The sequence below is a fragment of the Poecilia mexicana genome, unplaced genomic scaffold, assembly GCF_051168715.1.
Source record: "Poecilia mexicana isolate PSO_F unplaced genomic scaffold, ASM5116871v1 scaffold_2, whole genome shotgun sequence".
NCBI classification, from domain to species: domain Eukaryota; kingdom Metazoa; phylum Chordata; class Actinopteri; order Cyprinodontiformes; family Poeciliidae; genus Poecilia; species Poecilia mexicana.
The window spans coordinates 57,154,561-57,175,412 of record NW_028263371.1 but is presented as its reverse complement, the minus strand read 5'-3'; the positions used below and the strand labels follow the sequence as shown (position 1 = coordinate 57,175,412).

The following is a 20,852-nucleotide window of genomic DNA, read 5'->3' as shown; positions in this document are numbered from 1 at the left end:
TTGCCTCTGGTGCGGTGACGCTGCTAGAGATTGACCAATATGATAAGTTTTACTTATCGGCCGATTAATGCCGATATATCGTGAAGAGCTGTGCAATGTGAAGCAAAGTCCATTTTTCTCAACATGCTACTGACCAGCTAACCTTAGTAATGTTTTTGTACAGAATGAAGTTCGTTACTGACAGCATGTTCGCTAATGACATGCAGGGTTAGACACAAACTGTTTAGGCTCTTTTAGCTTTGAATCACACACAAGCCTCTTTTAAATTTCTTCAGAAATGTTCCAGTTATTTGTATTAAAGTAATTTTCACTTGTTGACTTGTGAAAGCCAAACTGAAGTTTATTTAATTGTTCTTTCCAACAGAGAGAAAAAACACGTTAAAAACGTTTCGATCAAATGATCTACTACTTCTTCTTCTATGGCGTTTTCTGGCAGTTTACAATACCTGGACGGAGATGTGCCCCTGATCTACAGAATGATTTAAGCGTTTCATGCCTGGGTCACGTGTCTTCTTCTTCTTCCAGAAATCTAAAGATGGCCGCCCTCATGTTTCTGCTCTGGGCTCCAGTCGGGCTTTAATGTTTCATAAACTCAGCCTTCTTTGGACAGGAAGGAGAATAGTTGTAAACATTTAATTTAGTAAATCTGTTTTTTATTATTTAGGATAAATCTTGTCATTGTTGAGTAACTTAGTAAAGAACTAAATGATCTGAATCTTTTAAAGTAAATCTGTTTCGTGTTTTTTTTTCTTGTCAAGCTGCTGGGTGTTTTCTGTCTTCTTTAGCAGCTAAACTTTGAGTTATTTCATCATTTTCAGAGTGGATTTTTCCCTCTTGATGCTTCATTTCCTGTTTTGGAGCTAATGATGTTTCCTGGTGGGATTTTTCTCGTCTCCGTGAGAGAGCCGCCATCTGTGAGCAGTGCTGCTATTTTTACCAGAACTCAGTCAGAACCTCACAGGAACTCCAGCAGAGTCACTAACCAGCTGAGGCTACATCATGAAGGTGGATGGACTTTGACTAGGCCACTCCAGAACCTGGATTCTGTTGTAGCTCTACTGGTGTTTGGATGAAGGTTCTTCTGTTGGTTCTGCTGGTTTTAGGTTCTTCCAGGCTGATGTTTCTGGTAACTCAGTCCTGGTACCAGTCAACAAAAATAAGATAGAAATAAATAAAAATGAGCAAAATCTGTTCATATGCTAAAAGTTCAGCATTTTACCCAAATTAAGAGTTTTGTCACAGCAGTGGCATAATTAGTAGCCCATTCAAACTTCTGTTTAAAATAACTTGGAATAAAGAAGCTGCAGATTGTTTTGAATACAGTAATAAGATATTTTCACCACAAATATTTGTTTATATATATAATAAAATCAGGATCGAACATGGCCACATTTTAGCTAAAACAGATTCAAATTAAAATCAGGTTGAGATTCAGATAAAATCAGCATTAAATCAGAATATTAAAATAAAACCATGAATAAATCAGAATATTGGACTAAAACCTGCAGGATTAATCGGAGGCTGAATGTGTTTATCGTTTGGTCGCGTTTCGGTCCAGATGTTTTCCTCCGATTATGTAACCTCGTTATGGGATGAATCCAGTTTTTGGCATACAGAGATTTTTTTTATTTTTTTTGGGAGACATTTTAAACTGCAGCTGTTGCTAATCTGCTGATCCGGTCCCGCAATCTGAGGCGGCGGCGGGATTAACCTGCTCTGTTCCGGGCCGGTTGGACGCTCTTTGTGTGTGTGTGTGTGTGTGTGTGTGTGTGTGTGTGTGTGTGTGTGCGCGCGTGTGTGTGTGCATCAAGCATCAAGGCCTAATCTAGGTCACCGCACGCGCCCCGAGGCTTCCACGCATCAACACGCATCACGATGTTTACATGGAAGTCACGTGACCAACATGTAAAGTAACGTTAGTTTGACGAAATGTCCCAGTTTCCATGAGGCTCCGATGTCTGTTATTTCATTTCGTTTTGTAAATCGCCTGGATGTCATTTCCGTCTGATAATTAAATTATGAATCATGTTTTGATCAAACTGCAGCATTCAGGCTGCAGTTTGATTTTATCCCCGTAAAAACAGCAGCTTCTATAAATACCCCCTCCCCCCTTGTCTGTTTTTCTACAATCACTCCCACTTCCTCTGTGCAGCTCTTCTCCCTGCAGTGAACCAGAACCAGAACCGGCCCGGTTCGGTGCTGCAGAATGAGCGCCGCTCAGTGACAACATGCTGGATTCTTAATAACAATTTTCTCTTTTTTTTTTAGTTAATTTACTGAAATATCAGCTGATGCGGTTGAGGCAGTGAAGGATCAGATGTTGGTGTCAGGCTGACCTATCGCAGCGCAGCGCGCCGCCGGCCAGCCCTCCCCCACCCGGACACATGCTCAGCCTCTCCGGGCAGGCAGGGCGCAGCGAGGCGCAGCGGACTGGAAGCATGGCGGCGCGGCGGGAGGAGGCTGCGGGAGAGGCGTAGAGGTGGAGAGGAGGGAGGGAGGGAGCCGCTGCTGCTGAGGAGCCAGCACATCCTGCCGTCCGACCCGATCAGTTCAGGTTCGGTTCTGATCCCTGAACAGCTGCAGCCGGATGATGCGGAATGTCTCCAGAAACCTCCCAGGCTGCTGACTCCGCTCCAGCCGTCTCCGTGGAAACGCGCAGGTAAGGATGCCCAGATGGGCCTTTCTCTGCCATGTTAGCCTCCTGCAGCGCTGCATCCAGATGCATCTAAATGCAGCAGCATCACGCAGCATCCTGCATGCAGGGAACCATCGGCAGCAACAAGTAACCGGGCTTCCTCCTCCGAACCCGAAAGTAGGTTAAGATGGCCCGGATGGAGCAGCTGGTGAATAATTAAAGGTTCCTGAAGCGTTTTTGAGAGGAACAGCCGGGATGGGTCCAAAGGTTCGGCCGGGTCGGGTTGGTTCAGATCGGGTCAGTGTTCAGGTTCATCCTGCTGAACGTTCCTCCAGGGGGATCATTTGAACCCGTTCGTGTTTGTTTGACTGTTTCCTTCCTGAATTTATCATGTCATCACGATCAGATTCTGATTTATTTATGAATAAAACTCTAAAACCTTCCAAGCGTCGCTGCTTCTATTAATAACGCTCTATAAAGCAGAGATGCTCTGGAGGAAGGTAGATGTGCAAACCGGGTCAGAACCAGAGCGGGTGAATGACTGATGGGTCAGGTTCTGAATTTTTAGTATTTTTCGTATTTATGAACTGCTGATATTGATGTTGAATATCAGGAAAAGAAGGAACTGCTGCCTGAGCAGACTTCAAAATAAGAGCATGAATATAAACATCTAACTGCTTGATGAATTCTTAAGTCGATAACCTAAATGTCAACATTAATGTCTTCAAAGTTCACAAAAATGCTAAATAAAAATGTGTCTTTGCTTTGCGTTAGCAGGTTAGCGGAAGTCAAAGCTGCTGAGACTAAGATGGCAGAACTGTTTAGTGTGGATGGCGGTAAAATAAACCTCCTCAGGTTTTAACTTGACCTCCATCAATCCAGATATTGTCGTCTGTCCTGCGGTTTCTTCCATCACCACCAGTCCTGTTCAGTCCGCTTTAACCCGACTCTGGTCCGTTTGCCTATAAAGTCCAGCTCGTTTTTTTGGAGGTGTGAACGCTAATCGACCTCTGACCTCTGGTCCTCTGGTCCTCCAAATCTTGATCTGGGTTCAGTTTAAATGTATATGGGTTAGGGTTAGGGTCTCCTGCTTTCGGAGACCGCTCCAAAAGCAGGGAGTGGACTACAGCGCTGCATTCTGGGTAAATACAACCAAAACAAACGTACTAGCCTAGCGCTAGCAGGAGAAATGGCTCCTGGTCTTTAGCCAAAGACTAAACAGAAATCCTCCAACCGCGAAAATCTGTTTTTCAGACCAAAGCATCAAAGTTAATCTTTAAATAGATAATAAATGGAGGATTTAAATCCTCCCACTTTAAGTGCTTTTGTTTAGCAGAGCATGTTGCTTCTTTCCTTCTTAAATCCCATCAGAAGCAGCCAGGGTGTACTTACTTTATCACACTCAGCTTCTTTCTTTGTGACACAATGAGCGTTAAACCTGGTCTGTTTTTCTTCCCTTCAAATTGAAGTTTAGAAACTATTTAAGAGTAAATTAAATGTTTCCTTCCTGTTTTAAGGAGCAGAAGCTCCGCCCACTGCGTTTTAATTAAACTCATAAAGTCGTTTCAAACCTTAAAGAGTTTTACTGGGATTTTAAGAGGCAGACCAACACAAACTGGAGAGTAAATACAGACTCGTGTTTCATGTTCAGTCAGCCCCCTTTATTCTGATACCACTAATAAAATACACACAGCCTTTATGTGGTTCACACTGGAAGAAGTGGTCAAACCGGGTCGACGTAATGCTGATCTCTGATTTTTGTCAGGGATGTTGCTCCGTACCCATTTTGTTCCTGCTCTTGTTGTTTTGATTTATATCCATATTTTATTTATAATCTTCCGTCGGTTGTTTCTCTTCAGGTCCATCTGTGCTGGTTCTGTTTTCCTTATTGAGCCACTCAGGTAAACTGCTGAGTCAGTTAAAGGTTAAAGGTCACGACGCTGAACCACTAAGGCAGTTTGGACACGTTGAAGGAGAAAAGCCTCTTCTCCCTAGAAACACGATGGCTGCCAGACTGAGGTTAGCTGAGCTGCTTCTGGATGAAGGAAAGCTGAGGCACGGCGGTGGAGGGATGATGATATGGGCTTCTTTTAGGGTTTTAGTGAAAACTGATTTTGTGTTCATGGAGACGGGTTAGCCTGCATGCAGATGAGATGAGCCGAGTTTCATTTCATACATGAAGGAAATCGTGATCCGCTGGAGCAGAATCATCCACTGAAACACAAAACAGAGTCTGGAATAAATAGCTCTGCATCAAAGCTCTGCGCTGCCTGATTGGTGGGATCGTCACTGCTGGACCCTCTGCAGCATCAACCATGCATAAAAAGCAGCTCTGAGCCAGAAATATCTCGGCTGAGGATTATTTATAGAATGAAAGAGGAGATGGATGCATAAAATCTCCATGTTTACGCCACAAATTAAAATCTTCCCAAGAAGCATCAGACGAGCTTTTAATGTTTGTCTCAGTTCATTTGATTCTTAATTTAATACTTAATTTATTAGTTTATAAAATGTGCCATCCTTTGAAGGAAGAGAGAAGCTAAAATCTTCCTGCAGTCTGCAGAGGACGGCCAAAATAAACAGCAATAATTCAGGTTATTTAACCAGTTATTAGAAAAACGTTGGCTTTATTTTTGTTAAAAATTCACCTCTATTTTCTTCTCTTATAACAACCTAAGTAAGTGTGTAATCTTTACAGTAGTTCTTTGGGTCGTGGTGGTTCTGAACCTGCATTGATTCATCCGAAGGAGCCATTTTGGGTCAGATCACTGAGGCCTGGTTGATGGTGGAGACACTGAGACAGCTGATCCAAATGACTGCAGGACCATCAGGAGCTGCAGAAACCTGCTAATCACCCAGAGATACATCCAGGTGGCAGAAGGGAAACACCTGAAACATGCAGGACAGGGGGCCTGAGGACCAGGATGGAGAAACATTGAGCTAGCTGCAGCTAGCAGTTAGCCGCCGCTACTTGATAGCGGCGGCTAACAGATAGCCACGCAGCTAACAGCTAGCTGTGCCATCAGCAGGATGCGATCTGAGGCGGAGATAAGTTTGGGTTAAACACCCAGAGGGACCGGCCTCTGTGGTTCTGCTCTCTAACTCCAACATGATTACCGCTAATTACCCGCCGCTTTGCTCCCATCCATCCAAAGGAAGACTCTAATTACTCTATTTACACTGCAGAGTTCCTCTAAGTAAAAACGCTGCATGTTTTCCTCGGTGTTCTGCTACTTTGACTGGAAACAGATGAAATGTGAAGCAGCTGAGAGCAAACGGTCGTTTACAGGATCCTCACAAACAGGCAGCGTTTTAACCAGCACCTCCACCACATTGTTTAAAAAATAACAATATACTCACGGGATTATTATTATTATTATTAATTTTACTATTATCTTAGTGTTGTATGGGGGCAGAACTATGACCTGTCAGCCAATCAAATTGCTTCAAACCACCACTTCCTGTTAAGTAGTTCTCATGTGACGTCACACTTCCATAAACTTTGTGACTGGCAGCCATCTTGGTAGGCAGTTACTATGACAACAATAAACCAGCTTACACCTAGCTCTTGCTTTGTTCCTGTTTAACTTATGAACAATATCAGTACTGCAGTACTCTAGCCTCTGTTAATTAATTATCAGTGACATTTACTGCAGAACTAGCTTAGCTAACTCTCCGGCTCATGCGGGTCGATCCCGACAGCAGCCATTTTGTTGACAGATATTTCTCTTTCACATCGGTGAAGAGCGTTCGTATATTTGTTCCTCTGTGCTTTGGTTTGCCTACCAAGATGGCGCTGGTCAGTTCTGCATCGACTTCTAGGAACTTTGTATCAAACTTGGCGCCAGGAGGTTCATCTGTGGGCTGAGCTGCTTTGAACAACATATTAAAGTATAAAGTTATTAAAATGAGACGATATCAATTAGAAATCATGTCAAAGGAAAAATATTGGTGCGTTGTTTGTAATCTCTGTTTTCCATAAACAAACAAATAGCTTTCTAAAATCTCCAATTTGATCTGAAGTTTTTAAAATAATTTTTAGTGACATTAAACTGTTTTTGTGTGGATTAAAGAACAAAACTAATAAATATGTTAGTTTTCCCATGTATCTGGCTGTGCTTGGACTAGGCCAGAGAGCGTCTGCTGACTGGATCTGCTGGTCGTTCACATCCAGCTGTTGTTTCAATGGAAGCTTGAAAGTGAGACTGAATCATCAGATTTGCACTGAAATGTCATTTTTCGGTCTAATCTGTGATTTCATGGAGAAGTCTGTCACATGATCAGGTTTCACTTTCATCTATTAAATGGTCTTATTTTTCTGCATCTTTCTGATCTCTGAAACTAAAAGTGTTTCTGTTCAGTAACATGAGGATTAATTAATAATTATGCTCAGGTTCTGCGGTTCAGTATCTTTAATATCTGATCTGTTAAAGTTTCATCAGTTTCTGCGGCTCTATAGAGCTGCATGTCGCTGCGTCCGTCGCATTTATCAACGCAAGAAAAGAATCATTCAGTCCAAACATCCCATAATAATCATCTACTGTAGCTCACTGTGCTCATCGTGAAGCTCTTTGTTTTTGTTAAACAAACTGGTTCTTCTATTATGTCTTTTCACAATAAGAGCATTTATAGATCAGCACCACTCTGAGAGCATTACAGTCACTTAGAAAATAGAATTAAAAGATATTAAATTTTTTTGTGAAGAATAAAAAACAAATGTATCAAAAAAGTGTGAAATATATTTAAAGTGCTATATAAGCTTAAGCTTTTTTTTTTTTTAATTGCAATGTCTTTCAGATATTTAACACTAAATACTCACCGCCCCCTGTCCTGCATGGATTGTGTCTCTGGGTGATTAGCAGGTTTCTGCAGCTCCTGATGGTCCTGCAGTCATTTGGATCAGCTGTTCTGGAACAGAGGCTCATCTAGAACATGCAGTAATAATTTAATTAGATATTTTATAATATTTTTTAATATTTTATATTTAATTAGATAAATTAAAGTGAAAAGTATGAACACATTATTATTAATCAATTGAATTGTGACATCCAATTTAAAATTATTTAAACAAAATACAAATAATCTCAATACAATAAAAATATAAAAAATACTTTTTAAACCTTTGAAAAAATGCCGATAAAAATATTAGAGTCAACAAGTTTTTATCTATTTATTTTTGAAGAAAAGTGAATTATTTTAATAACTTTGTTGTTTGTGAGGCTCAGGGTCAAAACGGGAACAGACAGCAGAAAATATTTATTAAATGTATTTTAAAATATAAAGGCAACTTTTTTAACTTTTTATAGTAGTTTACTTATTTTGCACAGTTCTCTTTTTCTTCATTCTTTGTGTTGAAAGTTAAAAATCTGCTTTCTATAAAACAATAAAGCAACAAGAGTTAAACAGGTTTGATGTGAATCTGAAAATGAGAGAAGAGCGCCCTCTGCTGGCAGAAGCATATATTCTGAGGGATTTTTCTAATTCACTTTTCTGATTAAATTAACAAAGATAAATACATTGTGAATCATAAAATCTTTAACATATTTTATATGTGTAGTAAAAAAAAAAACATAACTTCACCAGAGCTGCATTTTCACCTTTCAGAGTCAAAATCCTCTGGCTTTGTTCAGATATTATAAGGATTTATTAAAGGAGGGAAGAAGTTTTAAAACTAAACGAGGGTTGATTATAGCGAAAATGTACCCTTAAATTAAATCCTGTAAAATGAAACGTGTTAGCAGCCAGCAGCCAGCAGGGGGCGGTACTGATCTACAGGAGAAACTTTGGCTTCCGTCTGAGATCTGACTGATTCAAACATATATATAAAAAAAAAAAAAAATTCCCCTCTCACCCTCCGTGGGTGGTCTCTTTCATCCTCTGAGCTCGGGTCCTCTACCAGAGGCCTGGGAGCTTGAGGGTTCTGCGCAGTATCTTGGCTGTGCCTAGAACTGCACATTTCTGGACTGAGATGTCTGATGTTGTTCCTGGGATCTGTTTGAGCCACTGCTCCAGTTTGGGGGTGACTGCCCCGAGGGCCCCGATGACCACAGGCACCACTGTGGTCTTCACCTTCCAGGCCTTCTCCAGTTCCTCTCTGAGGCCCTGGTATTTCTCCAGTTTCTCATGCTCCTTTTTCCTGATGTTGTGGTCACTTGGTATTGCTACATCCACCACAACGGCTTTCCTCTGTTCTTTATCCACCACCACAATGTCCGGTTGGTTCGACATTACCATCTTGTCTGTCTGGATCTGGAAGTCCCACAGGATCTTAGCTCGGTCATTCTCCACCACCTTTGGGGGTGTCCCCCATTTTGACCTCGGGGCTTCCAGTCCATATTCTGCACAGATGTTCCTGTACACTATGCCCGCCACTTGGTTATGTCGTTCCATGTACGCTTTCCCTGCCAGCATCTTGCACCCTGCTGTTATGTGCTGGACTGTCTCAGAGGCCTCCTTGCACAACCTACACCTTGGGTCTTGTCTGGTGTGGTAGATCTGAGCTTCTATTGCTCTGGTGTTTAGGGCCTGTTCCTGGGCAGCCAGGATGAGGGCCTCCGTGCTGTCCTTGAGTCCAGCTTTCTCCAGCCATTGGTAGGATTTCCTGATATCAGTTATTTGTCGGTGGTACATCCCATGTAGGGGCTTGTCTTCCCATGATGGTTCCTCCAGCACCTCGTCCTCTGTTCCCCATTGCCTGAGACATTCGCTGAGCACATCGTCCGTTGAGGCTTTGTCCTTGATGTATTTATGGATCTTAGATGTTTCATCCTGGACAGTGGCTCTCACACTCACTAGTCCTCTGCCTCCTTCCTTACGGCTCGTGTACAGTCTCAGGGTGCTGGATTTGGGGTGGAACCCTCCATGCATGGTTAGTAGCTTCCGAGTCTTAACATCCGTGGCCTTCATCTCTTCCATTGGCCAGCTAATTATTCCGGCAGGGTATCTGATTACTGGTAAGGCATAGCTGTTTATTGCACGGATCTTGTTCTTGCCATTGAGCTGGCTTCTCAGGACTTGCCTTATTCGTTGGAGGTATTTGGCTGTGGCTCCTTTCCTTGTGACCTCATCGAGGTTGCCATTTGCTTGTGGTATTCCCAGGTACTTGTAGCTGTGCTCTATGTCTGCTATCGTTCCCTCTGGGAGTGAGACCCCTTCTGTGCGGACGACCTTCCCTCTCTTTGTAACCATCCGGCCACACTTCTCTAGTCCGAATGACATCCCAATGTCAGTGCTGTAGATCCTGGTGGTGTGGATCAGTGAGTCGATGTCTCGCTCGCTCTTGGCGTACAGCTTGATGTCATCCATGTAGAGGAGGTGACTGATTGTGGCCCCATTCCTATGCAGAACAGCAGTGGGGACAGAGCATCTCCTTGGTATATGCCACATTTGATGGACACTTGTGCAAGCGGTTTGCAGTTGGCTTCAAGGGTGGTTTTCCACAGCCCCATCGAGTTTGCAATGAAGGCTCTTAGAGTCCTATTGATGTTGTACATCTCTAAGCATTCAATGATCCAGGTGTGTGGCATTGAGTCATAGGCTTTCTTGTAATCAATCCAAGCGGTGCACAGGTTGGTGTGTCGGGTTTTGCAGTCTCGGGCGACTGTGTGGTCTACAAGGAGTTGGTGTTTGGCTCCCCTACTATTTATGCCGATGCCCTTCTGTGCCGTGCTCATGTATTTATCCATGTGTCCGCTTATCTTAGCCGCTATGATGCCTGACATGAGCTTCCATGTTGTAGAGAGACAGGTTATTGGCCGATAGTTGGATGGGACTGAAGGATCAGGATTGTGCGCCCTTCAGTTAACCATTCAGGGTGAGTCCCATTCTGTAGCAGCTGGTTCAGTTGAGCTGCCAGTCGCTCATGGAGGGCAGTGAGTTTCTTTAGCCAGTAGGCATGGATCATGTCAGGCCCTGGTGCTGTCCAGTTTTTCATACCCGAGACTCTTTCTTGGACATCTGCCACAGTGATGGTTACCGGGGCTTGTTCAGGGAGGTTGCTGTGGTCCTCTCGTAGAGAGGTTAGCCACTGTGCCTTGCTGTTGTGGGACGCCTCCCTTTCCCATATGCCTTTCCAGTATTGTTCAGTCTCCAGCCTTGGTGGGTCTGCTCTGTTGTTAGTACCCTGCCATTGAGAGTACACTTTAGCTGGTTGGGTGGAGAAGAGCCGGTTGATCCTTTAGGCGGCTGGCCAAGGCTTGGAGCCTTTGTTTGGCAGTTTCGAGTGCTTCAGGTATGGGCATCTGGCTGTACTTCTTGGGTACTGATCTTTTCATTGCACCCCTTAGGAGCTCTGACAGCTGGCTCACTTCCCTCCTTGTTATCTTGATCTTAGCCTCTAACCGTCTTTTCCATGATGGATATTGGGTCTCATGGTTGCTCTTATAGCCGAGCATTTCAAGGATCACTGATGCTGAGTTGTATATCAGCTCATTGGTTTCTGTTATGGTGTTGGTAGGGATTGTTCTCAATGCTGCATTCACATCTTCAATGAGACTTTCTGATGGTACTTCACTCAGCCGTTGTAATTGGCGTCGGGGTTGCCTGGTGTTCATTCGGGCCACGATTCTCTCTCTCAGGTCAGTTGCTGTCTCGTTCAGCTTTGATAGTTCGTTCATTACTGGGGCTGCATACCCAGTCTCGGGGTGGGGAGTAGTTAACTCCCCCCTGACCTTACCTTTGGGCTCCTCCCTTATGCCGTAGCATTTGTGTTGTACCTCGTCAATCTCAAGTTGTGATAGCAGTTGCCGTTTGCGGATGTTGGAGCACTGAGCTACTAGTTGTTTGGCAGTCATTGTAGACTGTGGGTGTCGAAGTAACCATTCCACCCTCAGTCTTTGCATGTAACCCCTCTGACTAGGGTTACTTGAGTAGTAGCATTCCAACAGATCCATGTTTTCGTCTCTCGCCCATTTCCGTCTTGTTCCAGTAGCCCATTTTTCATCAAGGTGCTCTGGTTCCCCAGCACCTGACGCAGACCTTGTTTGGCCGGGCGACGTCTGAGCCGGCATGTCATGCTTATCAGTGTCTCTCATTGTATGAGGTAGGCTATATAGCTCCAAGGGTCTTGCCTAGGGACCCACACTGCATAGCTCAATTGCACTGTTGTAACTTGCCCCAACCTGGATTCGAACCCCGGTCTCCCAGGTGGTAGACTGGTGTCTTACCCACTGAGCTATACAGTCAGCTATATATATATATATATATATATATATATATATATATATATATATATATATATATATATTAAAAAAAAATTCCCTTCTCACCCTCCGCGGGTGGTCTCTTTCATCCTCTGAGCTCGGGTCCTCTACCAGAGGCCTGGGAGCTTCAGGTTCTCCTCCAGTATCTTGGCTGTGCCTAGAACTGCACATTTCTGGACTGAGATGTCTGATGTTGTTCCTGGGATCTGTTTGAGCCACTGCTCCAGTTTGGGGGTGACTGCCCCGAGGGCCCCGATGACCACAGGCACCACTGTGGTCTTCACCTTCCAGGCCTTCTCCACTTCCTCTCTGATGCCCTGGTATTTCTCCAGTTTCTCCTTTTTCCTGATGTTGTGGTCACTTGGTATTGCTACATCCACCACAACGGCTTTCCTCTGTTCTTTATCCACCACCACAATGTCCGGTTGGTTCGCCATTACCATCTTGTCTGTTTGGATCTGGAAGTCCCACAGGATCTTATATATATATATATATATATATATATATATATATATATATATATGTGTGTGTGTGTGTGTGTGCAGTTCTAGGCACAGCCAAGATGCTGCGCAGAACCCTCAAGCTCCCAGGCCTCTGGTAGAGGACCCGAGCTCAGAGGATGAAAGAGAGAGAGAGAGAGTTTTATCTTCTTTTATTTTAGCGTCGCTTATTTTAGCTTGGTTTGGCTTAGCCTATCCTAGCTTAGCTGAACTGAATGTAGCTTAGTTTAGTTTATCTTAGCATGAAGCCAGAAACAATGAATAAATGTCTCTAAATGATTTTAAGAAAACCACAGAAATATTCTGTTAGCTTAAACTTTAGCGCACAGCAGGCAATGAAAAGAACGATTTGTCTCTTATCCTGTTTCTTTTAAAAGGAGATATTTTTTTACTGGAACTTGATACCTTAAATTAAATATGAAAACTTCTTGGGCATAAACAATGTGTTGCCTTCACTTTGCTTTCCCTCCAGATCAGTGAACAGATGTGCAGAATCTTTGAAATCCTTCCTGGGATTTAGTTTTGAAAGATGAACACAAACTGTTTGCTGTTTGCCCTGCAGCGCCGCCGTCGAGTCGGATCCAGAATAAAACCCCAGCTGGTGAAGCTTTGGAGAGCTGAGAGGAGAGGAGCCGACTGAGCGCGCTCAGCAGCAGATGGTGACACTGCAGCAGCACTTCTCCAGGTACTACAGCATGCTAACACAGCATGCTAACGCAGCATGCTAACGCAACATGCTAACGCAGCATGCTAACACAGCATGCTAACGCAACATGCTAACGCAGCATGCTAACGCAACATGCTAACGCAGCATGCTAACGCAGCATGCTAATGCAGCATGCTAACGTAACATGCTAACGCAACATGCTAACACAGCATGCTAATGTAACATGCTAACACAAGATCATAGCACACCATGCTAACACAGGATGCTAACACTTAATATATGCGTTTTATGCTTATACATTCTTAATATATGCGTTGGTATTGAATAAAATCCTGAAATTTACATTAACTGAAGGAATTTTAAGGGATCTGATTAGCAAAGATAAAAAGTGTAAAATAGGTGAAAATGTTGATCACACGTCAGAGAAAATGTGTTTATTTGGTAAATAAAAACTCAGTTATTAATTGAATAGTAATGGGCTCCGGCCCTGTCTTTGTTTCTGTTGCAGTAGGGAAATGGGTTAGAGCGCCACTGCAAGGGAACTGGACATTCATTCATTCATTCATTTATTCATTCATTCATTTATTCCTGCTCCTGAAGAGTGAATCACACTGAGCAAAGCCTGAAGATAAATGTCGCAGACCTGGAATAATGAAATTAGGACAAAACAGAGAGATCTCAGCTGGAGAGGCAGGTGGCGCTCTACTGGTCTCCAGGCCATCAGTTCTGTTCTGTAGTATCAATAAATCATTATACACACTGTAACTGACAGCAACATGTGGGGGAGGGGCGGCGTTTCATTACAGCTTACAGGTTTTAGAATCAAAATAAAGTTTAAATTTTAGTGGTTTTAAAACAAAGACTTTATCGTATAAATATTTCCACTGGAGGATAATTTAGCTCTTGTCGGCACACTTGTACTAATTTGCTAACATGCTAATAGCAAAGCTATTTTATGTTGAGCTTTGCTCATTTGCTAACTGTGAAAATGTTTAGTGCACTTAGCTTCCCCCAATTAATTCAAAAGTTCAAAATGTTTTTGTTTGTTTTGAAAACTTTCAGTGGAATGAAGTTTGACATGTAGGTTGAATTTCTGGTTATCAACTGTTAAGAATCCTTCATGCAGTCAGATGTTTATGTTCATGCTCTTATTTTGAAGTCTGTTTATGCAGCAGTTCTGTTTCCTCTTCGCTTTTTTCCCCTCAATAAAGAAACAAACAGGGACCAAATAAAACACAGTAAACATAAATACAATATCTAAAGGAATGATGGAAGATGTCAATTATTATGTCATAATGAAGTTGGTGCTCGAGGGTTTTAGTCTTTCGAGGGCAGATAGAACTTGAATTGATGCTAGCGTTAGCATTAGTTAATGCTAAAGCCAGAGCTTTAGCATTAACCAGAGCTTTAGCATTAGTTGTTGTAGCATTTTAGCGTTACTGTAGCTAATGTTAAGGTACTAACTACTAGTTAGTTCCTGTAGCTAACCAGTGCTTTGGGTTAGCCCCCAATTTAGTGCTGCCACTGAGTTTTAGCTTTGTTTTTCTGCAGTTATGCTCATGTGGGAACTTCTTTATTGTTCCTAAAGTCAACATGGGTAATAACATGTTTCTGAAAGAGTTAATTAAATAGTTTTTATGGTGTTTTCTCTCTGGAGTTTAAACTTTGTTGGTTGGAAAAAAAAATGCTCCCAGTGGGAATCGAACCTTCAGCTCCTGGCTGTTTGTGGCCTTTGAGCAACATGTGATGGCGTCTACTGCAGCGCTGCTGCGTGAACAGAGTTCAGCTTTTCCTTCTCCGCCGTTTGATGAGGTTTGTTTCCGGTCAGCGGTGCGTCTCAGTCTGGTTTAATTGCTGCTCCGCTCGCATCCAAACGTGGAGAAAAGCTGCTTCAAGCCGCAGAGTGAAATGTCAGTGGCAGTGACATTAAGAGGAAACGGTCAGTGCTGCTGATGCGAGTTGGAAACCCGAGGTGAGTCACACAGCGGCTGGAGGAAAACACTGAGATCACCAGCAGGGCTCAGGCTGCCAAAGCAGCAACAGTTTCTAATCACTCAGGAGTGAAATGAAAAGAAGAAGCAGATTTCAGATTTACAATAAAGTCCAAAATAAACGCTGCTTCACATGGATCAGACTGCTTTTATGATCTAATAATTATCATTTGAAGCCATTGTTTACGCCCAGATTTCCTGTCTGGCTTCCTCTGCTGCTGAATTATGACAGATCAGTGACAGAAAGGTTAAAAGCTATCAGATATGATTAGGTTCAGAGGCTCAGGTCGGATCTTTTTGACGGTGAAAAGATCAGAATCAGACTGACGTGAAAACGTCTGATTGTTTGGGATTTTCCTGCTGGTGAGCATCACATTTATGTTAGTGCAGGGTGTCCAAACTTTCTGCTCCTGGCACCAAAACCGGCAGATTTGAACTGATGGCAGGTCTCAAAACTCATTTAATTAAAAATGGAAAAATGAATTTATTTTGATTTAACAAGAATTATGAAATCTGTGAATCATTAATGATAAAAAAAACATAAAACAGGCTTCAGACTGATGGATTATTTATAGGAAAACAGGAAATGTACACGTTTTTGGGTCGTGTTTTTTCTACCATTGTTGACTTGGAGTCAGGGGCCGAACAAAATCATTTCAAGGGCCCCCAAATGGACCCCAGACCGCAGTTTGGACACACTGCCTTAGTCTGTCTGGGTTTCTGGTTCGTTAAAAACATTTCTGTCTAAACAAATCCTACCGGTGGTTTATTTACAGCCGTGTAGGTGCGAAGATGTTCTGCTAAACGGGATCTTCTTTCTGTTCTCTCAGGAATTATCTAATTATCAGACAGATTTCTGCGTCCGGTGGCCGAAAACGTCACACGGTTCTCCTCAATGTCTGACTCCTCAGAAACCGTCGCGCATCCTTAGCTTCTGTAGCTTCATTAGCTTCTCTAGCATCTTTAGCTTCTCTAGCATCTTTAGCTTCTGTAGCATTTTCATCTAGGTATTAGCTCAGTTAACACATATTGTGGTATTTCTTTCTGCGTTTTGACTAAACAAAACAGAAAAGCACATAAACTGTAACATAAATGCATAAAACATTTTGTTTAAAAACTGTCAACTTTAATAACAAAATTTAGTTTTTACTGCAACATTTGGTTCCCTTGAGCTATTTCCAGGTGTAATAACTTTAGTGGTTAAAATGTAAATCCAGTGATTAACTTGGTCCACTTTAATTCCTGTTTATTAAATTTAATTTCCTGCCAACACAAAGTCAAGTTTTATTTTTCACTGGTTTCAAACTGCAGAAGCTTTGATTAGCTCTGCATGTCTGACTCGCCTCCTGCTGGACATCCCTGGTGAACTTCCACTGGTTGGCCAGTAGGAGGCGGTGCGCCGAGCACCACAGAGTCTTAATGCATTCAGTTTGACGAGCTGATTCCCCCGCGACTGTAGTGAAAAAATTCATAATTCACCTGATGACGTTTATAATTACTGTAATAAACCCACTGTAATCTGTGTGTGTGTGTGTGTGTGTGTGTTTCCGCAGCATGGAGCAGACGGTGCGGTCCCTGCTCCAGAACCAGGACTCTCTGGACGGACCCAAAGTGGATCCTCTGGACCTGATGAAGGCCTACAAGGTTCAGCTGCTAAATAATTTTATTTTAATTCTGGAACATTTTAATTATAAAGACCGGAGAGAAAGATGAAAGCTGCTGATGAATCCAACCTGCCAGGCTTTGATGTTGCTCATTAGTAATGTGGGCGGGGCCAATATGTGCATATCTTTAAAACTAACAAACACCAAACAAACAAACCAACAAGCCGCATCGTTAGTGGATCTGAGGTTTGTCTCCATCGTTCCTGTTTTCTGTGATAAACTGCAGAAGCTGAATGTCAGGAAGAAAACATGAACTATAAGGTGATTTCAACAAAAAACTCCTCAAAGGGACAGTTCAGTCTTTAGAAAAGGGGTGCTGTGGAGTAGTCATGAGCAGTTAGTGTCTTCCAGCCAGAGAGGAATAAATCTCATCTCTGTGGAGTTTTTATGCATGATATTAAAGATGAACCAATTAGAGATTTTGTGGCTAATTTTCAGTCACAACTTTTGTAAAATCTGTTGATTCTAAACAAATTAGATTTCTCTTTCAGTTCTACAGATACCAACAAAATACATTATTTTTGAAAAAATAAAAGTGACCAGAAAGATATTTATAGTGAATTAAACAAGTTATTTTCTTTAAAACAGCCTTTATGTGACAGAGCTGCAACTCTGACAATCTAAAAACATTGAAGTCTAAATGTTTACGCCAGGCCTGGAGGTGATGTCACACTGTGTGAGAGCTCAAACAGCTCTGCACTTACACAGAATCAGCTGTTTCAAAATAAAGACAAACCAGTTTTTACAAAGTTCTTGAATCATCTAATGTTAGCCATTAGCATGATTAGCATCCCTAGCTGTAAGCATCAGTCTCTGTATGTTTCCTTTTGAGCTAGTGGCTCTTCTATGAACCTTTCTTTACATGGGTGGATGGGGAGCTTGGGGGATCTTTGGTCAGGATGAGGGGAAGATTGTTGCCAATTTAGCTAATTTGACGCAACATTTAGCGACTTTTCAAAACATAAGCTAACAATTTTGAGAAAATCCAACTAGCGACAAATTAGCAACATTTTTCAAAAATACAACAAATCCAGCGACTTTTCTTCAGAATGGCAGCTAGCGTTGCATCCTTTGCCTTTTCTCTGCTTCCTGCGCAGGACAAGCTGCTGGAGGAGATGTGGAAGCAGCAGGACAGTCTGGACGGCCCCGCTGCCATCGCCGCCGAGGCGCCGCCATCCCTGCAGGCCGCCGCCACCGCCGACAATCCTCTGCTGGAACGCCTTCGAGCGCTGGAGGTAAGCCGGGTTTGAATGACCTTTAGCCTTTCACAGACTGATGGGCAGCTCATTTCTGATCATTTTCTCTGGGTGTACTTAGTTAGAGGGTGCACTTTCTTTTTCTCATGGCAGTAAAACAGAATAAATTGTGAATAATGAAGTAAGTGAGAGATGTAGGGTTTGATCAGACGATCTGGTCGTCCAGCCTGAAGGTTTCCTCAGGATTAGCCGGTTTATTAATCTGAACGTTGGAGTAAAGCGGTTCTTCTTCTTCGTCTGTTTTATTTCCTGCTGCCTGCGGCCGCCTCCAGATTTATGGGGGTAATCATTTTTGGAGAAAAGTCGCCTCCAGACTCTTTGAAACGGTTTCTGCCCCAGTCCGGGAAATTGAATTTCACCTTCTGCCGGATTGTCACGGAGTTTGATCCCTGAAATTTACAGCATCACCAGTTAGGAGAAACATTTCTGCTGAGATGAATCCAGGAAACGTTGCTGCAGGCCAGAGCTTGGCTTTCAGACCACCTGCTGATTTAGCTTTTATTTCCTCGCTCAGCGTCGTTTTGGACTGGGTGGCCTGTATTTACTGGTTTAGGTTTTATTTTAGGAGCGTTGGGTGGACTGGATTATCTGGACTTTTTCTGCTAACGGTTCTGATTCGTCTCTGCAGGCGGAGAACTCGGCGCTGTCCGTGGAAAACGACAACCAGAGGAAGCAGTACGAACGCTGCTTGGACGAGGTCAGTGATTTGGTGTTCGGGGTCAGAGGTCACTATGAGAACCAGGCTGACTTTTACAGTGTGACATAAACCATGAAAACGGGAACAGTTTAATCCAACTCCAGTCTGCCTAGTCAAAGTCCGGTCCGGTTGGTGAGGTGTGGATGCTGGTCGACCTCTGACCTCTGGTCCTCCAAACCTCGGTCTGGGTTCGGTTGAAATTAACTCTGGTTCAGTTTGAATGTGAACGCCAAGTGGACCAGAGACCTCTCCAAAAACAGGAAGTGGACTACAGTGCAGGGCATTCTGGGTAAATCCAACCAAAGCTAACATGTTAGCCTAGCACTAGCATAGTGTCAGAGCCACACTAAGAACTTTGTTTATAATTATGAGGATAAAGTCATAATTTACCTCAAGAAAGTCATAAAAGTAAGAGTAAATAGTTATTTTAATGAGATAAAAGCTTGGACAGAGTCAGTTGAAGGTGTCGCCGCCCTGCAGGCTGGTCGCTTTGTGAAATGCTGCCTGTGTGAATTTTCCAAACTGAACAGAAATCTGAGATAATTTCTGTAGAATCAGACATGAGAGGAAATCCTGCTGGATCAGACATTCTCTCTGCTTTCGCTCTGGAAATATTAATGAACTGATTTTAATTAGAGCAAGAGGAAAACATTATGCAGGGTTCAGAGAAATTTTTTTTTAGACGTGGTGCTGAGGGTAAAGTTTGGAGTCACTGGAGGCAGCCGCTGCTTGTTTACCTCCAGGTCGACGCTGTGATGCAACATCCTGTCAGTTTGAGCTCACCGCTCCTCATTATTTCTGTTTTCCAAGCCGAGGTGCAGCTCAGATCTGCGCTAACCTCCCTGTGCTCCCCCAGGTGGCCAACCAGGTGGTGCAGGCGCTGCTCACGCAAAAGGTTGGTTCCTGCCGCACTCAGAGGAAAGAGCCCAAACACTTTGAGTCAGCCGGGCTGAAACTGATGGTAGAGACGCAGAAACCTCCATGAACAGATCTTAGCTTAGCTTAGCATAGAGTAACATAGCTTAGTATAGCTTTGCTTAACTTAGCATAGCTTTTTACAGATTAAACATTTTAGAGGCTAGTTTTGATGTGGTGAAAACTAAGTGGTGAATTTTGTGTTTGTTGTGTCTTCAGGACCTGAAGGAGGAGTGTGTGAAGCTGCGGACCCGCGTGTTCGACCTGGAGCAGCAGAACCGGATCCTGAGCGTTCTGTTTCAGCAACGGGTCAGAACCTCCACTGCTCCCGTCTCACAGGTAGGAAATCACCGTGTTTGGATTTTACTCCCACATTTCTCCAGGTTATGCTGGCAGCTTAGTTTTGTTAAAGCACATTTTTCAAATATAAACTAGAAAAATTAGCATTTTCCTGGGAAGATCCAGTGTGAAAGAATTTTAATCTTTTTGGTAAAATTTGCTGAATTATTTGAAATGAACTATACAGTCATACATTGATGAATCTGAACAGGAAGAACGATGATTTTAGCTCATTTAGAGCTACGAGAGCAGCGTACATACAATTAGCTAACATCTTTAGTGATATGCTAGTGGTTCCTGCCATGTTTCATAACATTAATCCCTCCATCTACTGTGATAACAGCGATGTATGAGATCAAATCACATAAAAAGCTAACGTCAGCTGAAACTGTCAGTAGCATGAAGGCATCCAGTAGGTTTTTAAAGAAAACGCTAATTTTAGCTAAAATGCTACTGCTAGCCCTCATGCTATCACAAACATGTTGACTAACATTGATTTAGTAAATCCAGTAGCTTTTTATCAAATGAAGTTAAAATACCAACCTTAGCTAAAATAGTGCCCTGATACTATCACTAGCATGTTGACCAGGTACATCAATTAGTGTAATATGCTAATAGCGGTGTATCAACTAAAACTACATGAAAAGCTAATTTTTGCTATAAATTCTAACATTAGCTGGAGGGCTGTCACTGGGATGTTGACAATGTTCTCCATGGAGTATCGGAGCTCGAGGTTTCAAGCTAGAAGTCTCTAAGATGCTAATATAAACAGGTTGGCTAAAGCTAGCATGTTGGCTAACATTAATTCATTACTTTTAGCTCAAAATAAGCTAAGAAGCTAATGATGCTGTTTAGCACTTCTCAATTTGAACAAGAGAGGAAGAAAGAGGAGAAATGAAAGGAGGATGGATGGATGGAGGATGGAGGATGGGTGGATGGATGGAGGGGGATGGATGGATGGATGGATGATGGGTGGATGGATGGAGGG

At 42.8% G+C, this 20,852-nt stretch overlaps 1 protein-coding gene across 1 annotated transcript in view; it reads left to right on the top strand.

The window, feature by feature from the left end:
* Nucleotides 1–1,521: 1,521 nt before the first annotated feature.
* LOC106927504 (uncharacterized) overlaps nucleotides 1,522–20,852 on the top strand; it is a 43,776-nt gene continuing 24,445 nt past the window's right edge. Inside the window, exons 1-7 of the mRNA XM_088003580.1 lie at nucleotides 1,522–2,659; nucleotides 12,898–13,020; nucleotides 16,547–16,637; nucleotides 17,755–17,892; nucleotides 18,542–18,610; nucleotides 19,467–19,505; nucleotides 19,745–19,864. Of these exons, the coding sequence (XP_087859706.1) occupies nucleotides 12,992–13,020; nucleotides 16,547–16,637; nucleotides 17,755–17,892; nucleotides 18,542–18,610; nucleotides 19,467–19,505; nucleotides 19,745–19,864 (486 nt within the window). The 5' untranslated portion in view covers nucleotides 1,522–2,659; nucleotides 12,898–12,991. The remainder of the gene's footprint in view (nucleotides 2,660–12,897; nucleotides 13,021–16,546; nucleotides 16,638–17,754; nucleotides 17,893–18,541; nucleotides 18,611–19,466; nucleotides 19,506–19,744; nucleotides 19,865–20,852) is intronic.